Genomic DNA, 16,454 nt, shown 5'->3' on the forward strand with positions numbered 1-16,454 from the left:
CACCCACAGGCAGTGTCGTATTTATCTTAGGCAACTGTCTATAGTGGCAATTTTTTTTATTTAAATACTGCATGATTAATTTAGTTTAATTTTTAATTTAGATGGCAGCAGTGTCGTATGCAGATGGCTAGACTGCGTAATCAACAAAGGCGTCAAGCAACAAGGATAGCAAAATTTCATTAAAAAAAATGTTTAATAAGTTATTAAAAAGTCAAAAATAAACCCAAATCCAATCCAAAAATTGCATGCGGCAATTTGTATAGAGGTCAGTGGTATGTAACGAGTTATTTTAAAATGATAATAAGTACTCATTTATTATTTCATACGACGCAATTTTTAAATTTACACACAGGCCTGAGTGGTAGTGATATTTTTGTATGGTAGGTATTTATTATTATTATTATTATTATTATTATTATTATTATTATTATTATTATTATTATTATTATTATTATTATTATTATTATTATTATTATTATTATTATTATTATTATTATTATTATTATTATTATTATTATTATTATTATTCGCATAATTGTTGATACATAGTCAAAACAAGATATCTTTCAAACAACAATTTGACTGGTGATATAGAGCAATTCAGATTGCTGCATGCAATTTAAGAAATCTAAGAGTTTGTCAAGTTGCGTCGTAAAATGTCGACTGTTCCAAGTAATGATGTTTTTTGTAGGTCATATGTAATCACTTTGTTTATGTTTAATTCTTGTAAATAGTTGGATGGCTTTTTTGAAATTGCACCAAGTGAACCGATAACTATTGGGATGACTGGTGTGTTTGAGCTACAGCCGGCCAACTTCGATTGGCAGATCTCGATATTTAGTAATTTTTTCCACTTTGTTGTTAATGTTGTTATCACTGGATACAGCGATATCAATAATTCCATCTTGTCGATGTTCGATAATTGTGATGTCAGGTCTATCGTGTTCCAAATGCCGATTTGTTCCAAATTATTATTATTTATTATTAGTGGTATTATAATTGTAACTAATAATACATGAATTATCCTGTTATAGCATTGCACGTTATGCAAATTATAATGATATTAATTAGAAATTGCTGTTGAAACACATGAAAGAAAATGTAGTATCATTGCTTAAATTCCATATCATATGTATGCAATTTATCAGAGACAAAATAAAGTATTAAACTATTAAACTATAAAAAATTATTATTATTATTATTATTATTATTATTATTATTATTATTATTATTATTATTATTATTGTTATTATACTTGATACACAGTCAAAACAAGATATCATTTATCAAAAAATATATATATTTATTATTATTATTATTATTATCTATTAAGCAAAGTTTGTCTCTTAAGTGATACAGCACCCAGGCAACTCCAATGTGGAAAATTGTATTTTCTTAAGCTCTCTGTCCAATTTCGAAATCTTAAGATTCAAAATGTTAAGCTATCAAAAAAAGAACGGATTATTAATATTATTCATAAATATACTTCAATAATAAACAAAACCTTAAATAAGTTATAAATTACTTTTAATTACAAATGACGTGTTTTATTAAAAACATCGCTAATTTATAATTTTTTAATGAAAATGCAACATTTATGGAACCCCGTGGTGGCCGGGATAAGAATAGCCCCACTGTAGCCCATGCATGTTGTACGAGGCGACTAAAATGGGTACCCAGGGAGGGTAATGGATGGCAGTGCTGTAGTCAATGAAGTTTTAACTGAGGCTCGGCTATTGTTGTTACCCTCCTGCCATGATCATAGCTCAATAACACCCTATCCTTACATTGCCCTCTACAGATAACGGGAATATGAAAGCATTCTTGCTTCACCCATCAAAAAAAAAATATATATATATATATATATTTATGCAGAATTAGTGCTGAAATTGATTTTTATTTTAAATCACTTCGACAAGTTTTAGTAGAATTCATTGCAAATATCATCTTTAGGTATTGTGCTATTTATATTTTTCTAAAACAAAATATATATCTGTTCCATTTTTAGTATGTATTTTTTATTTATTTATTTATTTATTTTTGTGACACTGTTCTTCTACTATTAATATTACTGCTATTTCGACCTCTTTTTTTTGATTCTTTCACCATTTTCTCAAAGCATAAACTTTTGCATCAAGCATGTTGTCTCGCTTAGAATTATTTGCTATCCACCCTTCGTCTTTAAATGAGGAACATTAATTTTATAATGCGGATGGCAAGTTGCTGCATCCCTTACAATTAAGTTCAGTTTGTAGGAAATGGTTATTGAAATAACACGCCATTCTCATTATATGACGTACAAGGCGATGTAGGTCAATGTTCAGGAAGAAAGAAGAACAACAAGTAACTTACTAAGTATTGTATTTCATTTGTTTAACATCGTTTTTGGCACCTACACCTGATTATAGTTTAATTATAGATCCGTACCATTCAACAGACATCCTGTTTCCGCTTTTTTTAATAAAAATTTTATTCTTAATATTTTATTTACAAGATAAAAACTCGCGAATTTCTTACTCTGGTGCATAAAAATTTAATTTAAAAAGGAAACATTAATTTAATACTTCCTTTAAAAAATTAATTTAAAAAGGAAGTATTAATTTATCTCCGTTCAATGGTGTAGCTGGCATACCCCTAAACGTAGCAATGTGTTCAGTAGAGCTTGATGAGTGCATTGAAAACTGTATACGGGAAACGGTACTTTGAGAAAAATGTCGTAAGACATTTTTCTCAAAGGCCCATTTAAATTTTTCTTAAAAGTTTTAGATTCTTAAAATATTGTGTGTAGGGGAAAAAATTGATTATTATGCCATGGACTTAAGGCTTAGAAATTGTAAACAGTTAACTATGAATGTGAACTTTCAGTATGCTATAGGATTTCTTGAAACTGATTTCTTGTCTAATCTTCAAATGTTAAAGTCGTTGTTTTGGAACAACCAAAGCAACAAGCTTACGAGGCCAGTCTTTTAACTACTCCCCCCCCCCACGTATCGGATCGGCCACTATTAAGATTCACTCTGATTTAGCACGATAAAATGGTGAAATGATAATAATAAAGATTATCTTTATTACTTAGCTAAACGCCGTGAAGCCATAGGCCATTCGCATAATATATTGAAAGGACACGGTTTTAAATTCCGTCAATCGCGAATCATACTTTCAAATAACACAAATAGTGCTAATTCATCACTTAATTTACATGCATACATACTTGCTTGATTTACTTGTAATTAGTACACTTCTAGCAGCAAAAGAATATCGACTATTGATGATGTTTTTCAGATCACAGTAGAAATAGTCACTGATTACCATGCAAAAGCATAACTTAGCTGCCATGGAAACATGGCATCACAGTCGGATTGATAGAACAAACAAAAATGAAACTATTTTCGTATAGATACTCTATCAGTAACAGTAACAATTATCGTGATGTAAACACAAAACAAGGGAGTTGTTGCGAATTGCGAGATAAACTTAATTTATGGTAAACTTGAAATTTAACTACTATTTACGCTTCCCTCTGAATTGGGTGCTTTTTGATATACTTTTCCCGTATGTCTTTATCGTCGTCATCAGTGGTTCTAACAGGCACTAATAGGTGTCTACGACTTTATAATAAGAGTTTCCAGGGTTCAGTCAGTACAGACAATGCCCTTTGGTTGGAAGGTCCTTAGTTCGAATCTTGTCTAGGACCTGAAGAACCTTTTTCACGGCTTTTCAAATGAAGGGCTGGTCTCACGAGCACAGTTTACGACAAGACATAATACATTGGTCTCAAACCTTTAGTTGTTTCGGCTGTAAATCCAAAACCAATAAACAAAGCTTCCAAGAATTCCGAGATTTCGTTACCATAATTCTAGAAGAAGATAGTTAGGCCTATGCCTATAAGTATACTTTATATGTAAACTGCTCGTGTTCTCCTAATTGCAGGATTATAAAAAATAATAATAATAAATAAATAAATAAATAAAACCCGAAGTTTCCAGAAGGAAAAGAGAGAGAGAGAGAGCTGTTATCTACGCATGAGACCGGCTAACTCACCTTCACATGAAAAGATCTTCATCAAGGTTCTTCGCATCCTAGATGGGATTCGAACGCGTCCTTCCGGACATCCTCGAAATGAACTGATCTACGGAGGATCGGCATGTCTCAGTACTTGTCTGGAAATACAGGACCAATGTCTTGGAATTCTATAATCAATAGGTTTCTTAAAAAAAAAATAAGAAGTTACATGCCAATTATTATTCAACACTATGTCATTATTACTAGGTTATATGTCAAGATCAATTCGTTTCCATTTAATTGAAACGAGACGACAAAATAGGCAAACTAGCCAGAAGTACACACACGCAATATAGACATTTCAAGTCACTGTCCTCATAGCCTTAGTTTTGCTTTAACTGTCATTCCAAACAACGTAGCAGAATTTTATATGCTTCCTAATAATCTTCTGCTGTAAAACAAAAACAACTTTTCTGCACGAGAACCCTCCCTTTTTCTTTGGAAGTTTATGCTATCTTGTTGTTGTTGTTATTATTATTATTATTATTATTAAGAGAGACCTCAAGGGAGTCAGAGACTCATCGAGGGAGGCCACATGCTACACACACCAGCTATCATACTTATTCTTGAATTCATTCACACTGCTTGCACTCACAACATATAAAGGTAATCCATTCCAATCACGCACCACCTTCTGAGAGAAAAATCTAGCCCTCACACCCTTCTTGGCGGCCTTCATTCTCAGCTTCCAAGGATGCCTTCTTGTCCTTTCCACACCCTCCATAAATTAAAAACTTCCATCAATTGAAATCCTGTATGATCCTTTTAGAAGTTTGTAAGTCTCAATCATATCACCCCCCCCCTTTCTCCTGTTTGCTAATGTCTGCAGTCTACAAATTCTCAATCTGTCTTCATAATCAGTATTCCACAATCCTCATTTTAACACTTTTAACATTTTTAACCAATTATTTTCAACACTCTCCTTTGTACTCTCTCCAATATATCAGAATCACAACGGAAACTAGGAGACCAGACATGCGCACAATAGTCCAAGTGAGGTCTTATCAAGGCTTTGTAAAGAGGCAAATAACATCCTTATCTTTACATGTGAACGTTCGTTTCAGCATTGCAATTATCTTTTGAGTTGTATTTGCAATCTTTGCTATATGGCCCTTGAACTTCAACTTCCTATCTACTGACACTCCAAGATCCCTAGCCTCATCAGTTTCTTCTAGCTTAATCCCATCAATATAATACGACATTGGATATCTAATCATGCCGAAGTGAATGACTTTACATTTACTGACACCCGTTTTCCCATGCCCACAATTCCAGCCTATTCAAATCATTCTGCAAGTTCTGCATATCACCATTCCAGATTATCCTACCTATCTTTGCATCATCAACAAATAGCGACATACAGCTATTTGTTGATGTCAAATCCTTCCCAATATCATTAATGTACAGATTGAATAACAGTGGACCAAGCACTGATCCTTTTGGTACACCACTGGTTATTTTATTTATTTATTATTTTTTTTTATTATTAATCTTCGTACTGGTTATGGGCAGTACTATCCTTACATCACGTCCAAACATCTCGTCCAGACTTGATATAGGCCTAAGCCTTTACAAGTGTTTTACCCTATGCCTGTCCAGTTATCATTATCATTGTAGTCATTATCTGGTGGCAACGCCATGCCACCAGCGTACCCTGTAGGGCTCTCAAGGAAAGAACTTTTATATCCTTCTGCGTAAGCCCAAGCTGTTTTAAGTCCTTATAGCTATTAGCGCTCCATACGCCATGTAAAGAGATGGTGGCGCTGGTAAACCTCGGAGTTGTCCCATGCTCCTCCCGTATCTTGCTAACTAGATCTTGGTTATTCTTATAATAATATTAATAATAATATATAGTATAATATATAATATAATATAATATATAATAATAATAATAATAATTTACAATAATAATAATTTAACCTTGCAGACTCAGATTCCCCCGTATACCACTTTCTGATATCTGTCAGCCATCCTCTTATCCATGCTAATATTGTATAACCCAAACCCATTTTCTCCAATTTATGCAACAGTCTTCCATGCTGTATTCTATCAAAAGCCTTAGAAAAATCCAAAAGCATCATGGTGTTAATAATAATAATAATAACTTAATAATAATAATAATAATAATAACTTACAATAATAATAATTTAACCTTGCAGACTCAGATCCCCCCGTATACCACTTTCTGATATCTGTCAGCTATCCTCTTATCCATGCAAATATTGTATAACCCAAACCCATTTTCTCCAATTTATGCAACAGTCTACCATGCTGTACTCTGTCAAAAGCCTTAGCAAAATCCAAAAGTATGATGGTGTATCCATTCCCCTTGTCTAGTTCAATGGTAACATTGTTATAGAATGTGTTGTTATTGTTAATAGAATTGTTATTCACAAAAAATTATTTAAAAAGTTGAACCAAAAACGTGAGCAATAGAGAGAGAGGAAATTTAAAAATATTTACCTAGATTTGTTTTTTTTTTTAAAACTAATCTTCTGCTAAAAGTATGACATCTTTTCTCTGTCATAGTCAATTAACAGTAGTTCTGTCATGACTATTTTTTAGAAATAGAACTCGCAAATAGTAACAATTTAAAACTTGTATAGTCTCAGGAATGACCAAGTTTTATCTAGCCGGGATAAGACATTCAAAACATAACTGTTCCACCTGAAATAGAACATATAGCGATAGGATTATGATAATAGAACGATAAATTGTGAATTCCAAGTTCATCAATATTTTAAAAAATTATCTCCCACCGACGAGAGACTGAAGAACCTATAGTACAATATTTTAATAAAGATACAGGTACGAGATGTAGAATTAATGTTAGGGACTTGAATTACGGAAATATCGATACTAGGCAACAGATGGTATGGGTTTTGACACCAATTTCTTGAGTTGTTTAGGCATTATTATTTAACAACAAGCAGTAGGCAAAAATAAAGGTTACTGAGTGTTGGACTGGATGAAAACATTGTGGGATATGATAAAATAATGAATGGAGTGTCCATTATGCTCCGATTTGATGAGAGTAGTCATGTTCGTAAAATGGAAAGTAGTTAATCTGTTCATTTAGAAGAGTAATACGTAATCTATCAAGCAGACTATAATATTACTGAGAAATAACTTACAATTACATTCTTGTATGCAAAAGAAAGAGATCAGCAGGACTTTGTGCTTATGGGGTATTTTAAAAGAGCAACATCATACATGCCGGAGGATAAATAGAAAAGATGTGATGTGAATGAACTATATAATTAGGCAGGAACCATAGATCATCTATGATAGGTAAAGAAATGATGAGGAAGAGATGTAAACAAGATTGTGATCAACAGTGTGCAGAAAGCATAAGAATTAAAACAAATTGATTTGTATTCATATGATTGTAAGTGGAATAAATACAGAATAACTTCTGGTTATTTATTAACAACAAGATCCTTTTGCCCTTGTTGCACAGGATGTCTTCAGGTATAAAAGAAATATTAAGATGACTTTCAGTAGAATATTAGCATAGCGACAGCAAATACAGTATTAGATAGGAATCAGATAATTCAATTATTTGTTAGCATGTGTCCATTGATGTACACTTGGATACTCTCTTATATGCGTGTTTGATTAACCATTGTAAGGAAACAAGTGAACAGATTAATGCTGGGATTTTACAGTATGTTCACGTATATAGAAGTTAATACATCTTCACAGACTCCAGGATTTTTCATTCGGTCTTATAACAGTGGTTATAAGACCGATTTTGGTTGGAAAGACCGCGAGACGGGAGGAACCTTTATCAGGTGTCTTCAATCAAATGGTGAGATAGTCTGTTTTATACAGAAGTGAAGATTCCTCCCCACCCCTCGGAAACGCAGTTATTTTGTTCTTCTAAAGGCAAATCGTCCCCACGACCACGTATCTACAGACATCGGATACTAACTGAGAGATGAAAACTGGCTATTATGAATCTTAGGTAGAGATCCATAATAATCAACGTCTTAGATGGAGGTGATACATGACAGGACAGAATTCATGAAATTAGTGGGACATATCATTTTTTTTTTTTTTTTTGCATAATTTGTCGAGCCCTGCATATACACACACCAGTAGAACATTCTGAACTTAAACTTAACAAGAAGTAAAAGCGATAGGATTTGCAGATATAAGATTGGTACTGGTATTGCTATTGGTACATAGGTTAGTCTTAACAACCGTGGCGATTTATAAACTAAAAATTATTTTTAAAAAACCCAACTGCTGAAAACAAACAAATGATTTCAAAACATGGTAGTGAACTGTAATCATCACACTTACAAAAAGAGAACAGATATATCTGGAAGTTTTTGAAGGAAAAAACTTTACATTATTTATTATTTATTTTTTGACGTGTTGTGGAAGGACAAAATTCTATACATTTCGTAACGAGGGATGGTGAAAAGGTATTGGAAAAAAAATTAAGAATGCCATTAATGCAAACTAAGAAATATATTTCAGTTATTATTTTATTTTATTTTATTTATTTTAATAACAGTGACTGCGCTACAAAAGGCATCAAATCAATATTAAAACTTCAGTTAAATCTTAGACACATTAAAATTGAAAACTCAATTGGAAACTTTAGTTAAGCAAATTACAGTATAATTATTGAAAAAAAAAACGATTCTTAAATATCTAAACCAATAATATTAGAAATATTAATTTCTAATATTATTGGTTTAGAAAATGTTATTCGAGAATTACTTTATCATTTCAATATGAAAATGATTTTATTTTTGTTTTATTTTTTACTATTTCAATTAAATATAAGAATATCTTATTTAAGAATTTTATCATTGGGCAATTTTCAATGTGTTTGTAAAGGTGGCAGGAGAGTCGCAATAGTTAAGATTATATTCCCAATCTATATAGCTTTGCTCTGGCTTCAATATATAACCGAACTGCTCCAACTTTGAAGTGAAAGTTGGAATAGAAGTGGTATTTTATCTTTATATCAACTTTGCTACTATCTTTATAAAATAAACCTTTATTTAAAAATCCCCGAAAACTGTAATTTTGCAAGTCGCAATCAGATAAACGAAATGACCTTCGAACGATATAATTCAGAAAAATGACCTGACAGGTTTGATCTTATTGTGAAATATAGCTTCTTGTGACCCACTAGATTTCTTACACACCAATGTACGAACTTTTCGTCACGTATCATAAGGCGGAGACGCCAGTCTAGACACGTAAGCACAAACTCGAGATACAAGCACAATTTCAGTTGCAACTAGATAGGAATGCTAAGATTAATCCGGAAGGTTGTTATAGATATGTAAAGTGGTAAGGATAATAGAAACGAATTAAGCTGCCCCCCCCCCCCCAAATAAACAATTTTTAATGATTCAGTTGTTACTAGCAGAAGAACTCAAATGATTATTTTTGTGAGTGTACATGTGAACAATTGTCAGTCAGAGAAGGAACACTGCTTAAGGGAACAAGATTCCTAATGACATATTAGAGGAGGAAACTGTTGATATCTTAAATCACTTGACAACTGATAAGATTGGAGACAGGAATGATATATCGCTCTTTTGGGTAAGCAAATGTATGTCAGGGTTGATCTACCCGCTTTTGATCATCTTTAATAAATCGCTAAGATTGGAGATAGTGCTGATTAGAAGTTTGTAAGATTATTCTAATTCTAGTTGATCACATACAGCGGAGAATTATAGACCAGACAGTCTTAATGATGTGGATAAAGTAATAGAAAAATGAATTAGGAATGGTATCCAGGTTATCCTTGATCGAGTCCACTCGTTAAGCACTGGTTTATGACAAATCTTACTGTTTTTGATGAAATCACGAAAGAAATAGACTCAAAGTAATGGCTATGATGTAATCTATTCGGATACTTTGACTGCGTTCTATAAAAAAGTATGCTTATTAAAATATACTTAATAAGTATTGATAATCTCCTGTGAGATGGGAGAAATTCGTTGATAGATGACAGCAAGTACTATCTAGAAAAGGTCTTCAAAGAACAAAGTGGTCAGGATAGGAGTATTCCATTTCTGATGCTAGGACCTTCGTTTTTTAGGTTAAAATATTAAGAGTAAAATTTACCGAAGCAAGCGGGATAGAGTAGTCCATTGTTTGGATGGTTTAAGTTCTTTACAGGATGATCTTAAAAGAGTGGAAGAGCGAACAGTGAAGTGGGATTTAAAATTTAATGTAAACAAATCCAAGTATATTCGATTGAATAAAAGATACTATTAGATGGATATAAGTTGAATACAAATTTTTGAATACAAAAATTTGGGCATTTCTTTTGGTAAGGAATTAAGTTCCAGAATCATATTGGTAAGACAAATTAGCGCGTAGGCTTTTAGGTTGAAATGGCATTATAATGAGCGGACTGTGTATCTACTCTCCTCCCAGCAGGGTGTTTAAATTCCACTATGCGGATGGATCTTTCTGAATGGCTTTAGGTGATAGATGAATTTCATTGCCTTGTGTGAGACCATCCACCATACTCACAGGAGATTTGACGTGGCTCAGAAAAGTTCTGTTTATTATCATGAGTAACTATGGTTTTTTTTTTTATCATTAACCCACGAACGTACAGAGGTTCTATAAGTTTACCTTTCGTTAGAGGGATGCGCATAAAATTTTACTTTTCATTTACATAAAGAAATAAATTGCATTCACATGAAGAATCAAATAATTTAAACACTAATAATTTAATATGTTAAATAATTTTTAAGTAGACTTTCCCGTGGAAGAAGGAATTTCACCGATTTCAGACCTTGCAATATATTTTTTTTTTTTATTTTATTATTATATTTTTTGTTCTTTTATGATAATCCCAAACACAAGAGGTCTTTTTCATCTCAGCATAGCACAGATGTTTATGAATGTGTAAAGTGACACCCGTGGTGAAAGAAATAACTTAATTTCTTGAACGCCGAGGATACGATACTTGTGTACCGTATTTTCACTTTTGACGTGAGAAGTTGTTCTGCTTATTAGATATTAATTTTCCTCACGTTTCTTCGACGTCATTTTTGTTTCTGTTAACATATGCCATTTTATGATATCTTGTTTTAGTTTTTCCTTTCAATTTCTGTTTTGATAATTTCGATTTAGTTATAGTTGCAAAAGGAAATTATTATTAATACTTTACAAATGTTTTTGTCAGTAAAATGTTTGATAGAATAAGCCACGTACTTCATGTTTAATAGATTAATTTTTGAATTCACTGTGCTTGTCAAAATCCATTTGTACTAGAAATCTTTTATAAGGAATGTAAAATGACTTTTAGAATTAACACTCAATTCGATTTCATTTTTTAACTGAAAACAATAGCGATACATATGGAGTAACATCATATTCTTCAGACTTGAGACAAATTTTTTTAAAAATGAAAATATGCTGTGAAAGAATAGCAATTATGTACAAAATGGATTTGTACATATAATTTGTACACAGACATACAAACAAATATAAATATACATAGGCTTGAGAAATTTGTTCACATCGGTTCACAAGTAACAATTAGTGCATACGAATGGCATGTATACTCACATCATAATGCACAGATATCATAATGCACAGATAAAAATATAATAAATTAATTAATATTAGTATTCATTTTCTCATTCAATGTCAAGATACGACGGACTTGTCAATAAACGACGGGTCTCGAGAGACTACAAAATTCTCTTGGTGATGCCGTTGCTTCTTGTCATTTCCGCCGCAATGCATCTAAACACGAATACATGGAGGATATTATGGACTCATTCATATTTTATAGTCAAATGTAAAAAGAACCTTAAAAGTTTCGAATTTTACCAGGAAGGTTATGAGAATGTAACCTTCAGCAGAAAATATGAGCTGTTTCCACGAGCTTATATTTTCATAATATCTCTGGTAAAATTAAACTTACGAGTTTTTTTTTACATTTGGCTATAAAATATTGATGGATCCATAATATCATATCTTTTAATATTTTATTTATTTGAAATTGAAGCATTTTGGCTGTATATTTTAGAAACAAATACATTATTATTTTTAAACAAAAAATTGCAATTCTATGACGTAATGTTAATATTGAACATTTCCTGTGTAAATGTACCATTACCCTTACGCTTTATGAAGCATTGTCACTTTTATGAAAATATTATGTTAAACATCAATGCTGAAGTAAAATCCACTGTATTTTCGTCTTCTATGTCATTTTAAAGTGATATTTCATTTATTTTCATGAAATAATATACGGCATACAATAGTAACCTATTATATTATGTTTCATATTTAAGACATGCGCTGTGTGAGCAATATTTTGGAGAAAATGTATGATTATAATTATGTGACACCTCCAGGGAGTCCAAAGACTCATCGAGGGAGAGTGTGCCAACAGCATCGAACGATGGATCCCTTCCGACTACTAACCGCGCTCAAACTTGCTTAACTTTTTGCATGAGCCATTAGTAGCAGAGACTCTACCAATTGACCAGCCTTTTCTAGAGTAAATCAAAATTCTCGGTGTATGTGCGTGCGTGCATGTACATTTAATACGTACAAGAAATAAGCACATGTGTACAATATAAAACTATTTCTGAAATAAATGCATGCTTTGAAAAATAATCTGAGACGAATTCAAATTTAGTTATAAGGAGACGACGGACTTAAGGGTTTCATAACATTTCGTGTTTTACGAGCATTTTGGCTTTATAAACAAATTTTACTTTAGAAACAAATACATTATTTTTTTTTAAACAAAAATTTGTAATTCCATAACGTAAATGTAATGTTAATATCGAACATTTCCTGTGCAAATGTACTATTATCCTTACGTATTAATATATTTTATTCCATTTAAAAAAAAAAAAAAAATTGAAAATTATACGGACCTTCCCCCCCCCACACACACCACCACCAAAAGTATTAACGCTTTGAAAGGCGCTAGTGGAAAATTATAAAATTTATTTCAAATATTTCATTTGCATTATAATAAAAAAATAATCCGCTAACGCCTTTTTATTCCCATATAATAGGCGAGGCCGGTTTTTAGCCCTATCTGTAATTAAAAGAAAATATACACTGATTTCATTTTTGATATTCAACTAAAAATCACTATATTTTTTCTCTGAGTTCCTGTGGGAGAGGAGATTACTTCTATCCCACCCTTCCTGACGTCTCTGGATGGGCTACTGAGTTTGATTAATTTTCGTTCTTGGCTAGCAGTATCACCACCGCAATCCTAGCATTACCAGCACCCAACAAAGAAAAAGCTAGCCAGCCTAACAGAATAAAAACTTCATTAGATAAACTCATACTGAATTTCATTCATGATTCGAGTTACTCTAGAATATTTTTTCAAAAAAAAAAAAATCTTATTATACTTGTATTATTAAGCTGTAAAGTTTTAAGTGGAAGTTTTAATTTTTATATTATGCTTCTACTGAACTATTTATTATTTCTGGACGTCCAACAAAACGCTTTACATTGTACGTGAACTTCACTTTTTGTTTTTAGCATTACTAATTTTATAACTTAGCCTACATGAGCAGTTTTTCTAACAACAATTCGAGGCCAGAGTGTCCTATTTTCGTAACGGTTTCGGTTTTATTAACTTTGAAACACAGGAAAGTATACATAGATAAAACGACAAGCGTGAAAAGAATAGTTAAAAGCACACTACTGATTTGGCCACGGTTGTAACCAGCATGCCTTGCGATGCGTGCTATTCTATCCATGACAGCTGCTCCACTTCCTGAACCGCTAGAGGTGTCAGTGCTTGCCGTTGCTAAGAGATTACAGAGGTTGTATATACTCGCATGGTTTCTCCCGTTAAATAAAATGCTTTTGTGTGTTTTTTATTTTGGTTACTTAAAGTTTATTAGATGAAATGGTTTTGTCTGATATTTCAGGAAGATTTCTGTAAGGGGAAAGCGCCAGTAAAGGAAAAACGCCGGAGTAATGTAGGCTAGAGAAGTTCGTTACTTGTCAAAATAGAACTCGAACCACCATTTTCGGTGGGGGGTTTGCAGCGTTAGTGCTGATATGAGGTAGGCATAAAGTGGTTTTGTTTTCTGTTTTTATTTTGTTATGGTTTTTAGAAATAGATCGCGTCCGTTATCTCTTTGAGCCACTTCGTTTTAATATATTTGAGAACCACATGAGAATATTTGCTTAATATTAATGGCACATATAAAATGAATGACTAACAAGAACATATTTATAAATAATTCTCTTGAAAATAAGATTTCTTGATTTTAATATTTCTGCATAGATGTATTATGCGAAAATATTAAAATTAAGAAAATCATATGATTAATATGAGAATATTGCAAATAAGCTATCCGGTAGCTTTTAAAAAAGTTTTTGGAAAATCGGTCGATTTCAGTTGATTGTATCAAACAATGATAATATATTCCATTTATATTTCAGAATTTGTGCGAGCATTTAATTTATAAAACCGATAATTATGATATACAGTGCCCAAATCGTAATCGAGAGATTTAATATTTCAAATATTTAAATATCATTGTATTTACCTTCTTTGTTTATTCATTTAAAGAGAGTATTTTTTCGTTTTCTGTCAGGAAAGCTATAAAATAGTCTAATTTAGCTTAATTAATAAGAAGTTTAAATAATAACTTGCTTATAATGATAATGAAAGTAATGGAAATATTAAAAGAATTTATAAATATAACAGAATATTTTAGATTATTATTATTATTTTTTTTATGCAGTAGTTGAAATTCAGTATTCCAAATGTTTATTTTTTTATAATTCGGATTCAGCTGTATGTACTGCGCATTGTGTTTCAACAGCATAACATACAGGTAATTGGAATATAACGATATCTCATCTTTATAACTTTTAATTGCTATAAAAATTGCTTAATTCTATTTCTCATTACAAACCTGATAGAGATAAAAAGTATCTGTAATATTTCAATATTTTTTGTTAACTTTACTGATTACAATCTGATTAAAAAATTGAGTATTGTAATGTTATTGGCATGCTTACTAGTTAAATGGACATAATTTGCTTTACATATTGTATCTGAGCAAACAGTGTACTGTTTGAATACATTTCAGATTGAATGTCTGTTGTCAGTGAAGAAAAAAAAAAACATTGTATAGTTTGAGAATAATATAAATTTCATTATTTAAAACTGGGTATAGCAATAGTTAATAGAAATGATGTAGAGATCATGAAAGACAATTTAAATAGATTGACAGTATGAGCAAGGGAGAATTGCTGTCAATTCGATGTGGCAGAGCATATGATTATGGACTTTGGGATGAAAAGATTGCCAGCTGTGTACTACATTGATGGAATTGAACTGCATGAATTTAATGAGATTATGAATTTGAGGGTACGGATGGATTATAAGTTAAAATTGAGGTCATATTGCAAAGGTTGCTAAAATAGCTCATAAAATTATTTGTTTGTTGAAGAGACCACTAACATTACAGAGAGATGTCAGTGAAATGTGATGTCACATTTCATTGACTTCCTGTGTTTCAACAACTTCCTGTGATGTCAGTGACATCACAGGAAGTTGCTGAAACATTGTATTTGTGATAAAAGTTGAAACGAGTCTATAATATTTGCCAGCCTGGTTGGCTGAGTGGTTAGCATATCCGCTCTCCACCCAAAAGGCTGCGGTTCAAATCCCACCATTGGCATGGATGTTTGTGATTGTCTGTGAAATTACTAGTGGTGGGTGGTATATGGTGTTGGTGCGGATGGAGTGATGGAGATAGACAGCTTTAGAGTAGATACCCGCCCTCAATGAGTCTTTGGACTCTCTGGAGGTGTCAGGTAATAATAATAATAAGAGAGGGCTCATCAATCAGCCAATTTATTCTCATCTGGATGGTATCAAGATGAGAATTTTTAGGGAAGTGTTAGGTGCACTACCCAAAAACATGTGGGTGGTATTCTAAGGATTGGGGGATTTGAGATTTGTATAGCATAGTTGAGTAGGTGAGAAATCGCATCTTGAGCAGAAGAGAATGCCTAGTTTTTTTAAGATTCTGTGGAAGTGATCGGTGTGATATGTTTCTTCCAGGAGAGGCCAGAGGTGAATATTAGTCCAAGCAAAGAGGGAAGAGATAGGATCAGAGAAAAATCACAAGACAGGATCAGAGATCTGATCTTGTCTTGTGATTTGTGTATTACTGAAAATAGGATAGGTCATCTGAGATCCCTTTTGTGAGAAAAGGCAAAACTACACTTCAGTGTAAAATGTGGTCTTAGAATGATTGTTTCCCAGATCTTTGGCAAATTAATGCAGCCATAGTTGTTGAAGTTTTGAGAGTGCTTCGTATTAGCTGATGGAGATTCCAAAAAGTAGTCTTTCAGACCTATAGCAACCTCAATACAGTACAGTTGTCTTC

General features: G+C 32.2%; 1 protein-coding gene across 3 annotated transcripts in view; it reads left to right on the forward strand.

Moving 5' to 3' along the window:
* LOC150105170 (uncharacterized) overlaps positions 1–16,454 on the forward strand; it is a 127,401-nt gene that overhangs the window by 8,268 nt on the left and 102,679 nt on the right. Inside the window, exons 2-3 of one of the 3 annotated variants that reach the window (XM_090396182.1) lie at positions 102–265; positions 13,971–14,108. In XM_090396182.1, the coding sequence (XP_090252308.1) occupies positions 14,104–14,108 (5 nt within the window). In that variant the 5' untranslated portion in view covers positions 102–265; positions 13,971–14,103. Of the gene's footprint in view, positions 1–101; positions 266–13,771; positions 13,863–13,970; positions 14,109–16,454 lie in introns of those variants that run through there. The other 2 variants (XM_090396183.1, XM_090396184.1) reach the window with 2 other exon arrangements.

This window comes from Typopeltis vanoorti, chromosome 7 (genome assembly GCF_054136105.1).
Source record: "Typopeltis vanoorti isolate ZY-2024b chromosome 7, IOZ_Tvanoo_1.0, whole genome shotgun sequence".
NCBI lineage: Eukaryota > Metazoa > Arthropoda > Arachnida > Uropygi > Thelyphonidae > Typopeltis > Typopeltis vanoorti.